General features: G+C 40.3%; 1 protein-coding gene across 2 annotated transcripts in view; it reads left to right on the plus strand.

The window, feature by feature from the left end:
* The window catches only part of rock1 (Rho-associated, coiled-coil containing protein kinase 1), a 31,419-nt gene extending 12,679 nt beyond the window's left edge, over positions 1 to 18,740 (plus strand). Inside the window, exons 5-33 of one of the 2 annotated variants that reach the window (XM_085389780.1) lie at positions 118 to 293; positions 1,417 to 1,501; positions 2,591 to 2,735; positions 2,825 to 2,963; positions 3,185 to 3,276; positions 6,312 to 6,471; positions 6,706 to 6,778; positions 6,867 to 6,955; positions 7,393 to 7,441; positions 7,643 to 7,778; positions 8,949 to 9,040; positions 9,155 to 9,401; positions 9,635 to 9,741; positions 9,850 to 10,000; positions 10,539 to 10,699; positions 10,799 to 10,983; positions 11,577 to 11,646; positions 11,726 to 11,829; positions 12,004 to 12,169; positions 12,290 to 12,383; positions 12,465 to 12,553; positions 12,658 to 12,849; positions 12,937 to 13,102; positions 14,760 to 14,830; positions 14,925 to 15,013; positions 15,132 to 15,210; positions 15,340 to 15,601; positions 16,110 to 16,317; positions 16,588 to 18,740. In XM_085389780.1, coding sequence (XP_085245906.1) covers positions 118 to 293; positions 1,417 to 1,501; positions 2,591 to 2,735; positions 2,825 to 2,963; positions 3,185 to 3,276; positions 6,312 to 6,471; positions 6,706 to 6,778; positions 6,867 to 6,955; positions 7,393 to 7,441; positions 7,643 to 7,778; positions 8,949 to 9,040; positions 9,155 to 9,401; positions 9,635 to 9,741; positions 9,850 to 10,000; positions 10,539 to 10,699; positions 10,799 to 10,983; positions 11,577 to 11,646; positions 11,726 to 11,829; positions 12,004 to 12,169; positions 12,290 to 12,383; positions 12,465 to 12,553; positions 12,658 to 12,849; positions 12,937 to 13,102; positions 14,760 to 14,830; positions 14,925 to 15,013; positions 15,132 to 15,210; positions 15,340 to 15,601; positions 16,110 to 16,317; positions 16,588 to 16,639 — 3,729 coding nt within the window. In that variant the 3' untranslated portion in view covers positions 16,640 to 18,740. The remainder of the gene's footprint in view (positions 1 to 117; positions 294 to 1,416; positions 1,502 to 2,590; positions 2,736 to 2,824; positions 2,964 to 3,184; positions 3,277 to 6,311; positions 6,472 to 6,705; positions 6,779 to 6,866; positions 6,956 to 7,392; positions 7,442 to 7,642; positions 7,779 to 8,948; positions 9,041 to 9,154; positions 9,402 to 9,634; positions 9,742 to 9,849; positions 10,001 to 10,538; positions 10,700 to 10,798; positions 10,984 to 11,576; positions 11,647 to 11,725; positions 11,830 to 12,003; positions 12,170 to 12,289; positions 12,384 to 12,464; positions 12,554 to 12,657; positions 12,850 to 12,936; positions 13,103 to 14,759; positions 14,831 to 14,924; positions 15,014 to 15,131; positions 15,211 to 15,339; positions 15,602 to 16,109; positions 16,318 to 16,587) is intronic. The other variant, XM_085389781.1, reaches the window with a different exon arrangement.
* Positions 18,741 to 19,296: the final 556 nt, after the last annotated feature.

A 19,296-nucleotide genomic window follows, 5' to 3' on the forward strand; every position in this document is an offset into this window, starting at 1 on the left:
TTATTAGTCAGACATTGTTCAGACCACATAAATCCAGCCTCATTCATGTGTCTGACATAAATTGTTGGGATACTTTTGAATCCTTTTCCTAATTGTTTGAATTCTGTCCTTCTACAGCTCTTTTTTGCATTCCAAGATGACCGCTACCTCTACATGGTGATGGAGTACATGCCTGGTGGTGATTTGGTAAACTTGATGAGCAACTATGACGTCCCAGAGAAGTGGGCTCGCTTTTACACAGCCGAGGTAGTCCTGGCCCTGGATGGAATCCACTCTATGGGCTTCATTCACAGGTGACAGTACAACATTTGTATTTTTCTCTGTTTGTGGTGTTCATATATGTTGAAAAAGAAGCTATTTTCGTTATTTAAAAAGACTTATTAACGTTACATCGTCATTTCTAGTTCTGTTTTTTTTTTTCCCCCACAAGGCATTTTTTCCCGTTGTAATTGTGTGAGATTTGTAGCGGGATCAAAGAGGTTTGGTGGCAACCTGTGATCTAAGGAAGCATTGTAATAAGCAGGAAGTAACGTTGCTAGGTGCTATCGGTTTTAAGAGACTTCACAACTGCTTCTCAGAACTTTGGAAAAAAAAAAACCAAAACATTTTTCCACACTGTCAGCTTCATTTTTCTTTCTAATATGTAAAAGATTGCTAAAGATAAGTTGGGTAGACATGCACTGTTTTTTTTTTTTTTGCTTGTTTTTTTTTTTCTCATGGCATCCAGTGCAACAAACATGTTTGCCAATGTGTGAAATGGCGTGGGCCAGAGGGAGCTTTATATAGTCAATAGCAGAGCAACAAGTATGGCATGCATCTGAACATCAAATTGTTTCTCCACACAACAGCCCTGAAGCACTTTTAGTTCATAACATTACTGGGTACAGTGGTGGAATTTTTTTCCATCAGTTTTCTTCTAATTGGAGTAAAGCATTTTTTAGATGGATATATCCTTTATTAATCCTTTTGCAGGAAATCACATTTCCACGGCAGCTTTAACCCAAACATTACACAACACATCCCAAACAGCAAAACAATGTTAATTTCTAATAAAGTTAACGTTATTGTGCATTAAATGGTCTTATAACAGCTTGTATAAAGGATTTCCTGACGCGCTCAGATTTGCACGATGTGCAGAGAAACATGAACACTATTCTCATTAACAGCTGCCCACATACCTCATGCCATCTGATCTGTCGCTGCTACAGCGTTCAGACAGATCTGACTGTGTTGTTTTTTGTTTTGTTTCTCTAACCTTAACGCTAATGCCCATGCATCGGCTCAGCATGAGAACGCTGCTGAAGCCTTTGAATGTTTTGGATGAGTTTAGTTTCCTTGTGATGCGTGTGTTTGATTTGGATGTTTTTATTGGCGTCGTGCTTGAACTGATGTCTAACGATGTTTTTGTTTCCTCAGAGATGTCAAGCCTGATAACATGTTGCTTGACAAAGCAGGCCACTTAAAGCTCGCAGACTTTGGGACCTGCATGAAAATGAACAAGGTATCAGATTCACTTTCTTTCAACACAGCCATATTGTCAGATGATGTTGATAAGATTATTTTAAAAATTTCTGTGTCTCAAGTTAATGCTGCTCAGTTATAGTGAGAATCCCAGTCATGATTATTCTGGTCTGTATTTTAATCTTGATTATTGAGCAATATTAGACATTATCTTAACAACGAGTATGGAGTTACTGAACTTTAAGAATGTGTCCTTGTATAAGGAAAAATGAGGTGGAGGTGTCGAGGTGGTTTTTTTGGGGACCAGTTCTGAATTTATTGACAGATCTTTAGCTCAGCTCAGCACCTGTTGATTAATTGTTTACTTAGAGAGAGGGGAAAATTCTAACTCGGAAAGCTGGGAGGCGGTTTTGTTGCCAGAAAGATGTGAATAATGCTTTAGATTATTTGCAGCTCATACTCGACACCTCAACATTTTTATAAAAATCTCATAAATCTACTTTAAGAGTTTTACTTCAAGATAGATCTCGAGGAGTTAAAGATTAATAGCTGAGTTTAAGTGTCTGGACATAGCTGGCATATAAATAACACTGCAAGAAGAGTATTTGTATTATTATCATAGTTTTATTTTGATCTAATTGTTGAAAGCCAAAATTGTAATTTAGGTTAAAATCTGATAAATCACTTAGTCGTTGTTTTCATCCACTTTTATAGAATTAAATAAACAACAACATTAATAATAGTAATTACTGGGATGGCAGGTTGGCTGTAGCTCAGTAGAGCTGGTCATTTATTGATTGGAAGGTTGGTGGTTTGATTCCTGGCTCTCCAGTCTGCATGCCAAATATCTTTAGGCAAGATGCTAACCCCATATTGCTCTCTGACGCATCTATCGGAGTATGAGTCTGTGTGAATATTAGCTAGAAAGTACTTAAGCATAGCAAAAAGTGTTTAAGTGCTTATATGAATGGGTGAATGAGGCATCTTGTGTAAAGTGCTTTGAGTGCTCTGGCAAAGTGAAAAGGTGCTATATAAGAATGAGTCTATTTACCATATCCCTGTAATAATGATAATTTTTTTGAAGTAAAGTGTTGGAGTTGTTAATGTTTATGATGCTCGTGCCCTTCAGGACGGTATGGTACGATGTGACACAGCAGTGGGAACTCCAGACTACATTTCACCTGAGGTACTGAAATCCCAAGGAGGAGATGGCTATTATGGCAGAGAGTGCGACTGGTGGTCAGTGGGAGTGTTTCTGTACGAAATGTTAGTTGGTGAGTATTTGCATTGAAAGATGACTTATTTTACATATTTAGAGCCAGACATATTACTTACCTGTTGCTCTCGTTTGTCCCGTGTATAGGCGACACTCCTTTCTATGCAGACTCACTAGTGGGGACCTATAGCAAAATTATGAACCACAAGAATGCGCTGACCTTCCCTGATGACAGCGACATATCCAATGACGCCAAGAATCTGATCTGTGCTTTCCTGACCGACAGGTTAGATGGCCACAGACCGAGCAGCGAATCACGAAGCTTTTTGTCAGAAATCCTTTTCTTTGCATAAATTGTTTTCAGATGTAGAGAACCCTCTGTGAAAAACAAAAAATCTTAATAGCAGAGATAATGGCTCTCTTTGCATTCAGATACTTGCTGTCTTCTGCTGACATTACCATACAGAATTGCTGAAATTACTAAATTTCTCCTCCTGACCCCCACAGGGATGTTCGACTCGGCCGTAATGGTGTAGATGAAATCAAGAGGCATCCCTTCTTCAAGAATGACCAGTGGACGTGGGAGAACATCAGAGAGAGTACGAATGTTTTCACTCTTAATGTTAAGGATTATTTTCACAACTCCCTTTTAATTTGGCTGCGGCTCACTGTTATTGCAATCATGGATCCTGCGATCATGTTTTCCATTTGACCTACTGCAGACAGTTGCAGGAAATTCTTGTAGACGAGCCATTCATTCAGTATCCTTTCTAAGACTAAACGTGATTCCTGCTCAGAGTAATAACTTGCAGCGCAGCATTTTTGAGGCCAACAATGGGGAAAGCAGTTTAAAGCAAATGTTAATGCGCTGGGATTGACACTGGAGCAAAGAGAGATTAGAAATGTAGTGCTAAATCCACTAGCTATAGTCGGTTCTTTACTGGCTTTATATTTAATACTTTACTAGGCTGAAGTCAGCACTTTGTTGCCACCGCCACCCCCATCCCGTTCGTGTATCAGGGGCTGACCAGCTCTACTAGCTGGCTGCTTTCCCTTGTTTTTAAGAGGGTCTCCAAAGAAAGAAAAAAGTCATTCCGGAGGGGGAAAAAGATAATTATATCATAATTACAGCAGATTTAAATATTTATAATATACCACAGTGATAAGAAGAAGCCAAGAAATTTTTTTTGGTTTGGGCTAACTGACTATATAAATGACTTCGTTTGCATGTATTATTTAAAAAAAAAAGAACATTTTAGTTTTTAAGCTTTTGCACTTAAAAAATAGACTTACTTTGCTTCAGTATGTACTAGCCATAGGATATCAGAAATATGGTTGTCAGTAGAAATTAATACTGAAATATCATGATTCCTAACAGTTAAAACATTAAATGCAAGCTCTTTAAATACTGATCATAGTGTTAACATTGACTTAATCAGCTTTTTTAATCAGTTGTACAGGATAAGTCTTTGTGAACATTATGTGTTTATAGCCTGAAACTATCATTTCAGGTTATAAATGTTTTGGCTTATACAGGGTGGGCCATTTATATGGATACACCGTAATAAAATGGGAATGGTTGGTGATGCCCAAGATGGCATGAGGGTTAAAGTCCTGTTTGTGGCACATTAGTATATGTGAGGGGGCAAACTCCTCAAGATGGGTGGTGACCATGGTGGCCATTTAGAAGTCGGCCATCTTGGATACAACTTTTGTTTTTTCAATAGGAAGAGGGCCATGTGACACATCAAACTTATTGGTAATGTCACAAGAAAAACAATGGTGTGCTTGGTTTCAATGTAACTTTACTCTTTCATGAGTTATTTACAAGTTTCTGACCACTTATAAAATGTGTTCAATGTGCTGCCCATTGTGTTGGATTGTCAATGCAACCCTCTTCTCCCACTCTTCACACACTGATAGCAACACCGCAGGAAAAATGCCAGCACAGGCATCCAGTATCCGTAGTTTCAGGTGCTGCACATCTCGTATCTTCACACCATAGACAATTGCCTTCAGATGACCCCAAAGATAAAAGTCTAAGGGGGTCAAATCAGGAGACCTTGGGGGCCGTTCAACTGGCCCACGACGACCAATCCACTTTCCAGGAAACTGTTTATCTAGGAATGCTCGGACCTGGCACCCATAATGTGGTGGTGCACCATCTTGCTGGAAAAACTCAGGGAACGTGCCAGCTTCAGTGCATAAAGAGGGAAACACATCATCATGTAGCAATTTCAAATATCCAGTGGCCTTGAGGTTTCCATTGATGAAGAATGGACCCACTATCGTTGTACCCCATATACCACACCAAACCATCACTTTTGTTGTTCCAGCAGTCTTGGAGGGATCCATCCAATGTGGGTTAGTGTCAGACCAGTAGCGGTGGTTTTATTTAACTTCACCATTCACATAAATGTTTCATCACTGAACAAAATCTTCTGCGTGAACTGAGGGTCCTGTTCCAATTTTTGTTTCGCCCATTCTGCAAATTATGTGCGCCGATCTGGGTCATCCTCGTTGAGATGCTGCAGTAGCTGGAGTTTGTAAGGGTGCCATTTGTGAGTAGCTAATATCCGCCGAAGGGATGTTCGACTAATGCCACTCTCCAGTGACATACGACGAGTGCTACACTGTGGGCTCTTGCTGAATGAAGCTAGAACAGCCACTAGTGACAGTTTTCTTGCGTCCACGTTTTGGCAAATCCAACACTGAACCAGTTTCACGAAACCTAGCAAGCAGTTTGCTAACTGTAGCATGGGAGATGGGTGGTCTCGTAGGGTGTCTTGCATTGAAATCTGATGCAATAACCCGATTACTGCGTTCACCAGATATCAACACAATTTCGATCCGCTCCTAGCGTGTTAACCTCTTCGACATGTCAATGGCTGTGAACAAAGAGAAACTTGTAAATAACTCATGAAAGAGTAAAGTTACGTTGAAACCAAGCACACCATTGTTTTTCTTGTGACATTACCAATAAGTTTGATGTGTCACATGGCCCTCTTCCTATTGAAAAAACAAAAGTTGTATCCAAGATGGCCGACTTCTAAATGGCCACCATGGCCACCACCCATCTTGAGGAGTTTGCCCCCTCACATATACTAATATGCCACAAACAGGACTTTAATATCAGCAACCATTCCCATTTTATTACGGTGTATCCATATAAATGGCCCACCCTGTACATCTTATAACATAGCTTAAATTCAATGTGTAGTTCATCTGTTATGATGATCTTCATCATTTCCTCCATATAAAATTTCCCACAAGTCACACCACACCTGTTGCTGCATTTGCAAACTATTTTATGTTATTACTAAGTAATCACAGTGTTGGCTTTGACTTGTTCTGAAATATCAGTTTTCATGACATCCCTGGTGTTTATTAATTAATATTAAACAAAACTTGAATGGTATCAGGACATTGACTGACTTTGTGTTATGTTATTCCCTGTAGTGAAAGACCTGCCAACACTTTTAGGAGTGTTTTCCAAAACATGTGCTCTGAATTTTTGTCATGCCCTCTAACACATGGAGGCTTTTATGTATAATAAAATTTGGTGTGTTCCCCCCCCTTTGCCCCCCCCCCCCCCCCCCCCCCCACTCTTTGTTGTCTCCTTTGCTGTGTGCAGCGGCTGCCCCTGTAGTCCCCGAACTTAGCAGTGACACTGACACCAGTAACTTTGATGACATTGAGGAGGATCGGGGAGAGGAGGAGACCTTTCCCATACCAAAGGCCTTTGTGGGCAACCAGCTCCCGTTTGTAGGCTTCACCTATTACAGTAATCAACAGTAAGTCTGCCAGACTTGTTCTTTGTACCACTAAATTATGTGTGTGTTCTGCTTTTTTCCCTTCATCTTTCTTGAATTTTTATATTTATACCTGTATATATTATGTCAATACAGGTTTTTAATTGTGCATCAAGGATGCTTTAGCCATGGAGCCAAACAAACAACAACAAATTTCAGAGTAAATGTCACAGACTTATGAAAAGTTCATTGTCTGTTAACGCTTTTTTTCCCCAGCCTTTTGCGAAGGTCCGCTGACACGAAGAGCAGTGACAAGCGTAGCAGTTCCACAAAAGAAGATAAGAGTCATGTGAGTACAAGTCTTCAAGACAAGGTCTTTGACACGTTGGATGTCTGCGACTTTATCTGATCAGTTGAAATGGAATGTTTCTGTTCAGTTGGAGAACCTGCAAAAACGAATCTACCAGCTAGAGGAGCAGCTGCACAGTGAAATGCAGTTGAAAGATGAGTTGGAGCAGAAATGCAGGTATGGAATAATCCTTTGTCTTACGTTCATAGCCACTTTCCAAAATACAGATTAAGACAAAGCCTCGGCTTGAAGGAAAAGAATGAAGATGTAAATTTCTTAATCCATGATGGGAAAATGAGTCTGCCTGTTAGTCTGACTAAAGACATCTTGCAAAAACGTTGAGCCTGATGAGAACAGAATAGATGAGTTGCAAACTCTAAAAAAAGTTTTGTTTCGTGGGAGGATTAATGCTTGAATGACACTTAATAACGACATGGTCCCAAAGTGTCTTCTGTCCCTTGGTGCCTCTGTGATTTTATGAGGAAACTGGAGTTTTCCATGAAACAATTTTCACAAGATTTTACAAACTTCAGCCTCATTGTTTCATCTCTGTGAGAGACATTCAGAGTGTTTATTTATTTATTTTTATTTATTTTTTCTCTTGTTGCCCCTAGGACATCAAACAACAAGATTGAAAAGATTATGAAAGAGCTGGATGAAGAGGTAAATGCCTTTTTAAAATATTTCTTCCTCGCATTATAAATTCCTGTTATCAGCTTTGCAGTACACTCCTTTGATTTTGTTAATATAGTGTGGTGTCGCTAGCAAGCTATGAAGTTAAATATATTACTGTTTCAGATCAGTGGCTAGATTAGAGCTTGTTCCCCATCCACATCAAAGCTGCTCTTTTGTTCCTCGCTTTAGGCAAACCTGAGGAAGAGCGCCGATGCCAGCTTGTCTCTGCTGGAGAAGGACAAGCTTATGCAGCAGCACAGATTCACAGAGTACCAAAGAAAAGCCGACCAGGAGTCAGAGAAGAGACGGAATTTGGAAAACGAAGGTGAACTTAATGAAATGCTGCTGAGGTTATGAGTTAGACTTCTTGCAAAATACACACACTGGTCACTTTATTAGGTACACATGTTCAACTGCTTGTTAATGCAAATATCTAATCAATCACATAGCAGGAAGTCGGTGCACGAAGGCCGGTAGATATGGTTAAGATGACCTGCTAAAGTTCAAACTGGGCATCAGAATGGGAAACAGAGGGGATATAAGTGACTTTGAAGATGGCTTGTTTGTTGGTGCCAGATGAGCTGGGATGTTTCAGAGAATGGTCCGCAAAAGAATGGCAGGAAGTTCACTGTACTCCAATGGCCTCCACAGTCAGGAGGACTCAAACCAATAAATGCAACTTTGGAATCTGATGAATGAGGGATTCTTAATTTGGATGTCCAGGCGACAAAATTGCAGAAACTGTGTGATGCTTTCGTATCAATATGGAGCCAAACGTCGGAGGAATGTTTCGAGCACCATGAAGAATGAAAGAAGTTCTAAAGGCAAATTGGTGTTCAACCCAGTACTAGCAAAGTTGGGGAGAATTTTAATCGTTGAGTAAGATGAAGTATGTACTTTTTTTTTATCAGATGAAGCCTAATGTGCTGATTGGATTACCTGATAACCTCGTACCGTCTTCATCTTCCTAACTGCTGACTTTCTGCACATGGGCTTCTGACTTGAAATTACTCTTATCAGCTCTTTTTTTACATTTAATTTAATTTATTTTTGAAGAAAAACACAAAAAAAGTCACGAATGTTCTTTGTGCTAATACTTTCTTTCAGTCCTTTAGCAGTAATTTGCTGTCCAGAGTTAATAGTTTTTGTAAACATAAAGTCTAAAAATGAAGAAAGACAAACCTGCCTCAGACACTCCTAGTCTGATCACTCTGGAAAAAAAATGAATTACTGAATAATGAATTACTAAAAGGCACCTCAGCCATGTCACAATACATTTATAAACACACCCATAGCTAAACAAGCAGCTGCTATTATGTAGTGGTAAAATCTAATGTTCATATAATAAAGTTAATGATGTGTGTTGGCTCTAGGCTGCTGACATAAAATAATTTATACTGGGGAAACTAAATCTAACTCTGCTGTAATTGGAAAGAGGAGCTTAAATGAGGTTGAGTTTTTTTTCTTATTCTTTATTTCCTTTATTTCCCCTTAGTGTCAAATTTGAAGGAGCAGTTGGAAGATATGAAGAAAATCAGTCAGAACTCGCAAGCCTCAAATGACAAGATTACCCAGCTTCAGAATCAGGTATACAGCAGACACATGCATGCACACTCTGGAAACTGAAGGACAAAACATTAAATGTTTTTTCCCTCCCTTTGTGTTGGATTTTTTTCTTTAATTTTTATTTTGGATTGACAGCTGGAAGAGGCCAACGACTTGCTGCGTGCAGAGTCAGACACGGCGGGGAGACTGAGGAAGAGCCACACAGAGATGACCAAGTCAATGGCACATTTGGAGAATTTGAACCGTGAGCTGCAGGAGAGGAGCCGCGCAGTAGAAGGAGAGAAGGCGCAGCTGGAGAAAGAGCTCCTGCTTCTACAGAGCACCCTGGACTCTGAACGGAGGAACTACAGTCAGGACTCAGAGGAGATCAGGGAGCTGCAAGGTGACACTGATATATCACTTCGAAAACAAGTGAAATCTGCGATAGCTCGACCAGATTACAGTTTCAGTTATTGATAACTGAAAAAGCAAGTGTTACCATACAGTTAAAATACATATTTAAAAGTCCAAAGTAGAATTGAATTGGTATGAAATAATTACTTTAAAAGGCTTTAAAAAAAGAGGAAAAAACCCAGCTTCATGTCTTAACTGTCTGCCTTTATCTTTCACTCTTAGCGAGATTGTCGGGGTTGCAAGAGGATAACAAAAACTTGAAGCTTAGTCTGTCCAAGATGGAGGCGGAACGCAAACAGGCCCAGGAAAGAAGCAATAATTTGGAGAAGGTATGCATGTCACACTGAGTAGTATTTGTGCATCCAATTTGTAGACGTGTGCAAGTTGTTTGATTTTTTGTTGTTGTTGTGTTCTTTTGTTGTTTTCCCTCGCCACAGGAAAAGAACAATTTGGAGATAGACCTGAATTACAAACTGAAGACCTTGCAGCAGCGTCTGGAGCAAGAACAGACGGAGCACAGGGTGACGCGGGCACAGCTCACTGACAAATACGAGTCTATCGAAGAAGCCAAATCAGCTGCCATGTCTGGTATGTCAGGCCTACGTGCGCTCATGCCCTGCTTCACTTCTTGTGTTTCCCCCCCCCTCTAATTCAAATCATTAAGATTCTTTTTTTGCTTTGACTGTTCTATTTGTCTCAAATATTATTACCTTTTCTCTCTGCCTCATGGTTATTTTCTACTATCTTATAAGAAGTCACCTCCAGGTTCTGTTTTCGGTGAGAGGAATTCATGGTGCAAAGCAATGAGCGTGTTAGGACATTGCCTTGTTGCATATTCAGGTTTTTTTTTTTTTGCAATAGAATGATACAGCAAAAGATTCACCCAGACGGCTCAGCTTGGTGATACATACAAAAAAGAAAAAATTAAAATGAGCTTTTCTGTATCAAATGTCTCTATGCAATTTTCGAGCTTTGAACAGACGCCAGTTGAAACCTGTTGCCGTCTTTCTGTTCCCTCATTCCTGCATATATTATCTGAAGTGAACTTGAAGAGTTGTTAAATGGTAGTTATCCCCGAAAACCAAACAGCCATTACACTAACTGCTTTTTCAAATATGTTCTCCAGCTGTCCAGCAGAAGATGTCAGAGGAGACGGGAGCAAGGATGAGGGCAGAGAGCCGGGTGGTGGAGGTTGAGAAGCAGTGCTCAATGTTGGAGTTTGACCTTAAGCAGTCTGTGCAGAAAATGGAGCAGCTGATGAAGCAAAAGGAACGGCTGGAGGATGAGGTAACTGAGCGATCCTCACAATGGAGTTTTGTGTGTCATTTTATTTCTTTCAGCGCCGTGATTCCTAGAATTCTTTCCCGCCCTCTCGTTCTTCTCCAGGTGAAGAATCTGCAGATTCAGGTAGAGCAGGAGTCAAGCAAACGCATCCAGATTCAGAACGACCTGAAGACCCGCATGCAGGAGATGGACCGTCTTAGGTGTTCAGAGAAACAGCTCAAACAAGAGATCAACACATCACTGGAAAGTAAACGCTCACTGGAGTTTCAGCTGGCACAGCTGTCCAAGTAAGTTTCACCTTTTAGTTAGAAAACTCAATGTTTGTTTTTCTCTTAAAATGTTATCCATGTTGTCTGCTCACTAGTTATAGAGCCTTAAACATTATCAAATATGATGGAGATAAAATTGATGATTAATAGTTATATATACATGAAATGGGGCATTTGCACCATTGTGTCAGTTAATTTAACCTGGAAACAAACTGGCAGTAGCTGTAGCCAGGAGGGCTTATTTTCTCTTACTGCTGCACTGGCCAGTAATGCTCCTTGGAAGTCGGGGTGTAAATTGCCCTATAATTGCCTCCTATTTTCATAAAAGTGCTGTTATTCCAGCTTAGAGCGTGACTCTCAAAGCTGTTCTGCTACAGTGTTTACACCACAGGATTAGCGTTTACTCTCAGTCCAGCTCCATCTACTTGATTGCTAATCCTCTGGCTAGTTTGCTCTACTGCGTCGGCTGACTAGGCTGAATTAAGATGTCAGGTCTCTTTTTTGTTTTCCTGGCTGAAGTGTTTTGGTTGCTGTGTAAAATATGATACATGTTGGATTTACTAAAGAAAAAAAATCAAACACCTAACATATTTGTTTTGGCGTGCTAACAGACAGTACAGAGGCAACGAGGGACAGATGAGGGAACTTCAGGACCAGCTTGAGGCTGAACAGTATTTTTCTGTGAGTATATGTCACAGTTTCTCTGTCGTGCTCATTTAATGTGAAAAGCTCCAGCTAATCTCGTTTTTTTCTCCCTCAGACGCTTTACAAAACTCAGGTCAAAGAACTAAAAGAGGAGATTGAGGAAAGGAACCGGCAGATACAGGAGGCTAATAAGAAGGTGCAGGATTTGTGCAACGAAAGGTAAGAGGCTCGGTTCTCCTCATGCATATTGCAGCCTTCTTATATATCTAAATAACCTTTAACCTTTTGTAAGTATTCCTCATTTCTTTCAGCTTTTGCTGTTTGATGGGGGGAAAATTCAAGTGATGAGGTTTTTTCTTTTTTAAAATCAAACTTCCTTTATCCTGCACACAGGGATTCCTTGTCTGCACAGCTGGATCTGACAGTGACCAAGGCCGAGTCAGAACAGCTTGCTCGGGCACTTCAGGAGGAGCAGTATTTCGAGCTCAGCCAAGAGAACAAGAAAGCAGTGACAAGGCATAAGCAGGAGATTGGGGAGAAAGAGGCTACTATTGCACGGGTGAGCCTTCAAACACACACTGACAGCATTTTCTTTATTCCCACACTCATATTCATTGCTCAATTTCTAATTCTGTTAACTTAAAGTAGAGAAAATAAACATCTTCATATTTTTGCACAGCTTGAGGAATCCTATAAAACTCTGACCAAAGATGTGGAGAATCTCAGCAGAGAGAAGACGGAGTTAAGTGAAAAGCTTCGTATTCAGGATGAAGGTACTGTGCTTTTCATGATGCGCACATCTCCGCGTTGTAATTAATGTCGATGTACAAGCTTATTCCCCTTGTCTCTCTCAGAATATGTCGCTCAGAAGGAAGAAATTGAAAAATCAATCAAGGCCAACTATGAGAAGATCCTCTACACAGAGCGCACACTGAAGACTCAGGTAAGAGCCTCTTACTTTTCGAGAAGTTACTCCATACTGTTCCTGTAAACAAGTGGAGAGATGCGGCCGATGTGTTCAACTGTTCGGTCTTTTCCATCCGTCAGGCGGTGAACAAACTGGCAGAGATCATGAATCGTAAAGACATGAAGCTGGACCAGAAGAAGAAGGGTAGCACAGCTGATCTGCGGAAAAAGGAGAAGGAAAACCGCAAGCTTCAGCTGGAGCTTAATCAAGAGAAGGAAAAGTTTAACCACATGGCCATCAAATACCAGAAGGAGCTGAGCGAGATGCAGGCGGTACGTGAACGTCTGGTTGCGCTGCGGCCCAGTATGATGATCTGTGGACTATTATTTGGTTTTAACCTTTGACCTTCCTACCACCAGCAATTGGCAGAGGAAAGCACGTATCGCAACGAGTTGCAGATGCAGCTGGACAGCAAGGAGAGCGACATCGAGCAGCTCCGGGAGAAACTGAACGACCTGCAGCAGCGCATGGATAACTCCAGCGTCACCAGCCTGCAGACAGACGAGACGGACAGTAATATCGCAGGTATGTTCCCAGCCCGTCACAGCTGCTGTTGCCTTTATCGATCACAGTGACAGTTAAAAATCAAATAAACTTATACTCGTGAACTTTGATCTGGTGACGAAGTTATGCGGTGTGGGATTTTACTTGGTTGAAAACTTGACTTACTTTGTTTGTGTCAGTTAGCGTAGGTACCACGAGGACTCGATTCCTGAAGTATAACCTTCTGAATATGATTTTTGTTTTGGTTTATTTGACACATTTGACTTTTGTCTCGTCTAAAATAAGTCTCCCTTTCAGGTTTTATTCTTTTAAATGTGTTGTTTTTAGTTCATGAGCCAAAAGATCTGAATCTGTATTTAGAGCATCATGTGAATGATTTTTTTCCAAGCAGTTTAAGTTTAGTACAGTAAGGTGTTAGAAGGCAGGGAAGCAGCTGTACTGACTCACTTAATTCTCTTTCTAATGCATCACCTTCTTAAATGACATCTAACATGTGTATGAATATATGTTGTGCTGGCTGTTTTCATGTTTGTTGGTAGCTGTGGTTAAATCAATCTCTTCTTTATTTCCCTCATGCCCAGTTGGTTCTCCTTGCTCTTCTTATCTTTGTAACTTCCATTCCTTTTCCTCTGTGAGTAACTCGGTGAATCAGCCCCTTTTTGCCCGGCCTGCGTTGCTGCTGTTGTATGTGTGTGTACTGTAGTTTTTTTTTTGTTGTTTTTTTTCCCCTCCACCCAATTTCTCAAGTATTGTTTTGCCAGAGGTGTGACAGCCATATCTGCTGGGAGAATTCAACAGCACTTTTGAAAGAAGCCTGTCAGAGTGTGGGGAGTGAATCAGCTCTAGAGGAGAAAAAAATAATGTAATGACTAACAGTGACGAGATATTACGAGAGAGCGCTGGGAGTGAATTTGCTTAATGTCACGAGGCCGACCTGAGCAGTGAAGCAGCCAAATTAGAACAAAGTTTACTGACACAACACCCGGTGTGAGGTCTGCCGCGTCACTCTCAGCACCTTTTAAATGTCTCCAAACACTGGAACAAACGTGTTCTTCAAACACGCAACACCCTTGTGTCTGTGTCGGCATGCTCACCACAAATCGCTGCTCGTTTGGACACGAAGACCTCCCTCACGACCTCACATGTAGTAGACAAATCCCACTTTTTTGTGGTTTTTTTTTTTTTTCCCTACTGAACCTGTTTAGATTGTGTTGTTTCAGCTGCATGCACTTGCATTTATGATTTAATTTTTGAATAAAGATAACACACATTTGTTTCTGTGAAAGGAGCGAGTGATCAAGCTAATTGAATTCCAGCTGCACAAATACTACATCAGGATTTTTAACATACTTTTGCAGTCTTACATGCTCTCTTAGCATGCTATAAGAAGGCCTTACTCATACTAATATTCTCTTCTTGCATGGGTGTGTGAAGTTGCAGCCTGGGATAGCTACAGTCTTCTCTTGTCACCTACTCCAGTGCACTTAACCTTAACGCTGGCAAACTCCCGAGGAGTTCACCAGCGTTTTATTTATTTATTCATTTATTTATTGACTTGTTCTTTATTTTTCTCCCCAGTTGAGTTTGGACCTGATTTGCTGCATGGCCTTCATCTAGTGTCTCTAAATACTTGCACAGAATTTTTCTTTTCATGTTTTTCTTCTTTGCTGCTTTTCAGAGTCCAGATTGGAGGGTTGGCTGTCTATTCCTAATCGTGCTAACATCAAAAGATACGGATGGAAGAAGCAGGTGTGTGTCGCACGGTTCCTTTGCTCGCTCACATTTTTCATTATGCAGAAAGAGGTTTCACCAACCCTCTCATTTGTCTCTGCAACATTTGCAGTATGTGGTGGTGAGTAGTAAGAAGATTCTGTTCTACAATGACGAGCAGGATAAGGAGCAGTCCAACCCCTCGATGGTACTGGATATCGAGTAAGTGTTTTTCTTTGTGGCATCTTCTTCTTGCTAGCTCGGTCTTCTTGAAAAATGTAGAGAAGAAAAAGTAACAAAGGTTAATGGATTTCTCCTCTTTTTATACCTTCTTGTGTAGCAAACTGTTTCATGTGAGGCCAGTCACGCAAGGAGATGTGTACCGAGCTGAGACTGATGAGATTCCAAGGATTTTCCAGGTAGGCTTTTTTTTGTTGTTGTTTTTTAATGTGCAGTTTTATTTTTATGTTCACATTTCCATGCAGTCATGAATAGAGTTTGCTCAGCCACAGAAACAAGGCCCTGTCTATCTCTCTCTAACTATTCAGATTTTGTATGCTAATGAGGGAGAGTGCAGGAAGGAGGCGGATCTAGAGACAGTCCCTCAGGGCGACAAGACCAACTGTCTTCCACACAAAGGCCACGAGTTCATCCCCACGTTATATCACTTCCCTTCAAACTGCGAGGCCTGTGCCAAGCCTCTGTGGCACGTCTTCAAGCCGCCTCCGGCCCTGGAGTGTCGCCGCTGCCACGTGAAGTGCCACAAGGACCACCTTGACAAAAAGGAGGATGTTATTGCTCCTTGCAAAGGTAAAACACAAATTCTTATCTCTGCAGGCTAAGCTGGTATCACGAGCATTTTAAGACAATAAACAGTCCGTATCTATAAATCCTTGAAGGTGTTTTCTAGTTTATGTACAGGCTCTAAGTTGGAATTCACTGACGAAGCATTTTAGGATACTCAAAGTAAACAGGACAAATTGGTTATTGTTGCAGCTAAACTCAGAGGTTTCTAAGGGAGTTCTTGTTGTTGTTTAATTTCAGTATCAGTCATATAAACATTGTTTATATCCTTGAGGCCTTTTTGTTGAAAGAAAGTATTTTAAAGCGTTGTTTACATCCTTGTTTCGTCCTCCCTTGGCAAATTCCAGCTTATGTTGACACGTCACTGCCACTTGTTCATCAGTGAAATAGTGTGAAACCACTGGCACGATCAGGTTTTGTACCACACATCTGCTAATGTGTAAACAAAGTCATTTGGAGGACTTGGATAGTTCGAGGTCATGTTTTTAAGGCTTGATTGTGTCATCCTGTCCAGTAAACTACGACGTGACCTCTGCCCGGGACATGCTGCTGCTGGCTCTGACCCAAGACGAGCAGAAGAAATGGATCGGCCACCTCGGAAAGAAGATTCCCAAGACCCCGCCGTCGACATTCACAAGAGCCTCGCCGCGGTCCATGTCCACTCGCTCTGGACCCAACCAATCCTTCCGCAAGAACCCTAAAAGCAATACAGGAAAGCTGAGGTAACTTGATAACTTTGAAATAAAACCCATCTCGTCAGACCTTATTTGTATTTATTTATTAACTCAGATTGCGTTTACATATTTTCACTAATGGTGAAATAACTTTAGATAACTAGGATAAAACGTGAGTATTTTTTCTCTTCAGGCAGTCAGTCAGGGTGTGCTGCAGTCAGTAGCCTTTTTTTTTTCTCTCTCTCCTCAAACCCATCTTGTGGGCTGAGATGTGGTCAAGTCAGTCATGTGACCTGCTGTTTGTCTCCTGTGTTGTAGCAGAGCGCAGTCCACCCTCCAAGCAGCAGACACAACATCGAGCACTTGTTGACAGGAACTTCTTCAGAAAGTTTTTGTGTGTGTGTGTGTGTGTGTGTGTGTGTGTGTGTGTGTGTGTGTGTGTGTGTGTGTGTGTGTGTGTGTGTGTGTGTGTGTGTGCGTTTTTAAAAAACAGACTTTTTTCTATGACTTTAAACTTGTCTATTTATTAATTGTGTTATTGGGTGTTTCAAACTCAAGAGACACTTCCTGGTTGCTTGGTTGACTCTTGGGCTCTGTGCAGTTGGCACTTGGGATTTTCTAATTGGCACTAATGTGTTGTTGGGGTCAGTTACTAACTTCATATTCTTACATGGCAACTCTCATTAGACCAATATTCAGGATTTTTACATTACTGGTCAAACATCATGAAAAGGTGTTATAGTGTCTGTAAGCCAGCTTTTCTGTTTCTGTTGTTAGACTGGGTTACTAACGAAGGTTTTTTATTTTATTTTGAAAAGGCCTTTCTTTTACTGGACACCTGTCTCTGTTCTTCTTTCAGCTAACCGTCTGAACCGTTGGGATTTTTCTCTGGACTCTAAACTTTCCCTTCCTTCCTCATCCTCAAAAATGGAAAGAAACTGTATTGCATAGATAATTCATTAAAAAACAAAAAAAACAAAGCTAAAAAAATATATGTATATTGACAAATAACCAACGCTGGAGAAATTGCAACACACTTCAGACACAAGGCATCGTGGACATTAAAAAAGCAAGGGGAGGGAGTCACTTGACCAACTCAGCAAACTTGCAGCTCTACGTTTTCACCAGAAGATGGCGCACACGTCTTGATCTAAAGATGGACAACAGAGGGAGAGAGGGACTCCTGTCATGTAGACATCCTGTGCTTCATATCATGTGAGAGTTGGAATGGAAACTGGAAGGTAAAAGGGGGTTTTGCTGGGACTGCTGCATGTATGTGTTCAGTTTAAGGTACTGTCATACAGGGATTGCAGATCTGCGGCGAAAGGTTGTGTCTCAGGGGCGGAAAATTGATATCTATTTAGTAATTTCTTTCCCCCACCTGTCGGATAACGTGGGCTTTAATGCAACTATGCTTTTGTTTTGTTTTGGTTTTGTTGTTGTTGTTTTTTTTTTTTTTATGACTGATGCCTTCATCTAACGTCTCTGGCCTTTTTGCCTTTATTCTTATCACTCTGCAAGTCAGTTATATCAGGTTTGGGACAACGTATTGGGACATGAGTATTAGATGTTTTGAGTATTGAGTGAGGAGCATGCAAGATCATCATTTAAATCTATGCATTGTTTTTATTATAATTATTTTTATTGCTCCAAGCCATAAGGAAAATTCCATTGTAATGGTATATAGGAGTCCTAAAACTTTTTTTGTTTATTTGGTACATTGTCTGTAATATTTTTTTTTTTGTGTATTCAGTGTATTTTTTCTTTGTAATGTATTGCCTTACATTGATTCATAGATAAGTGGTTCAAAAGGAAAACATTAAGTTAACAAATGTAAAACTGCACTGTTTGACTTGACTGTAAATTATTTGTAGAAGACTAAACAGGTGTGTAGCATTTGGCCCACCTAGTGCCTTACCGTTTGGATATTGATTTTACTGCCATATGTTTTTCTTTCCTTTTTTTTTTTGTTGTTGAAACAAGACAAATCTGAATTCTTCCATCATTTTTTTTTAAGAATTTGCCACACGTGTGTGGTTTTATCAGAACTTGCTTTGTCTGGTTTGAATATATATAAAAAATTATATATATAAATAAATATATTAGATTACCTCTTTATGAACACATAGCAATAGAGTTTGTGTAAAAACAAAGTCCCCGTTCTTGGTTCATATCATAAATTTGAGGAGGATGTATCTTAAAAACAAGCCCGTGTCAATGATTGTCCTCGATTGCAAGTCATTTTCTCTAACATGGTAATGTCCCGCTAATGCAAACACCCCCACAGTGTATAATATGAGAGAGACATAAGGATTATGGAATACCTCCACAGTCTTTTTATGTGTAACGTTTTGTTCAGTTAAAAACAAAAAGCACTGGAACTATGATCTACTCGTGTCTTGGATAATTTGCATGGTTAAATTGCATTGGAATCCGCACTGATGGATATGTCAATAAACATATCTCTGTCATTCATTGTATAGTAGTTTTCACTTTAGATGTCATTTATGTTTTTGTATCAGGCCAGCTGGGACAGATTCAAGGACCCCTAAGCACATCTTTACATGCTAATTTAACTCTGCTAATCTTGACACTTTTATTCTCACCAGGTTTATTTTTGGGCCTTTTTCACTTTTATTTTGAACAGGACATCAGAGCACACATGCAGGAAATGTCCTATTGTGGGGTCAAACCCAGGCCTTTGCACAAGGGTTCACCATATTGGTCTTCTGCTTAATCACTAAACTATAGCGGCACAATTAATTGTAGTTTTGTGCTTTTATATTCTAAAAAAAATAAATAAATACTTGGTGTTTTTTAATCATATGGAGTGGAAGGAACAAAGGGGTTCCATCCCCAAAGTTGGTCTATTTACGGTGTCACAGTGAGAGCAGTGCACTCTTTAATGTGAGATAACTATCATTCACTCACACTTGGAAATCCGTGTAGTTACAGCCTTATAAATACTGTAATTAAAGAAGTCTGAATGATCTGGGTGTGTGTATCTCGGATGTTGCTGCAGGCCAG

The sequence above is a fragment of the Rhamphochromis longiceps genome, linkage group LG18, assembly GCF_057381845.1.
Source record: "Rhamphochromis longiceps isolate RC_006_pf linkage group LG18, R_longiceps_female_GT1.1, whole genome shotgun sequence".
Classification (NCBI taxonomy): Eukaryota; Metazoa; Chordata; class Actinopteri; order Cichliformes; family Cichlidae; genus Rhamphochromis; species Rhamphochromis longiceps.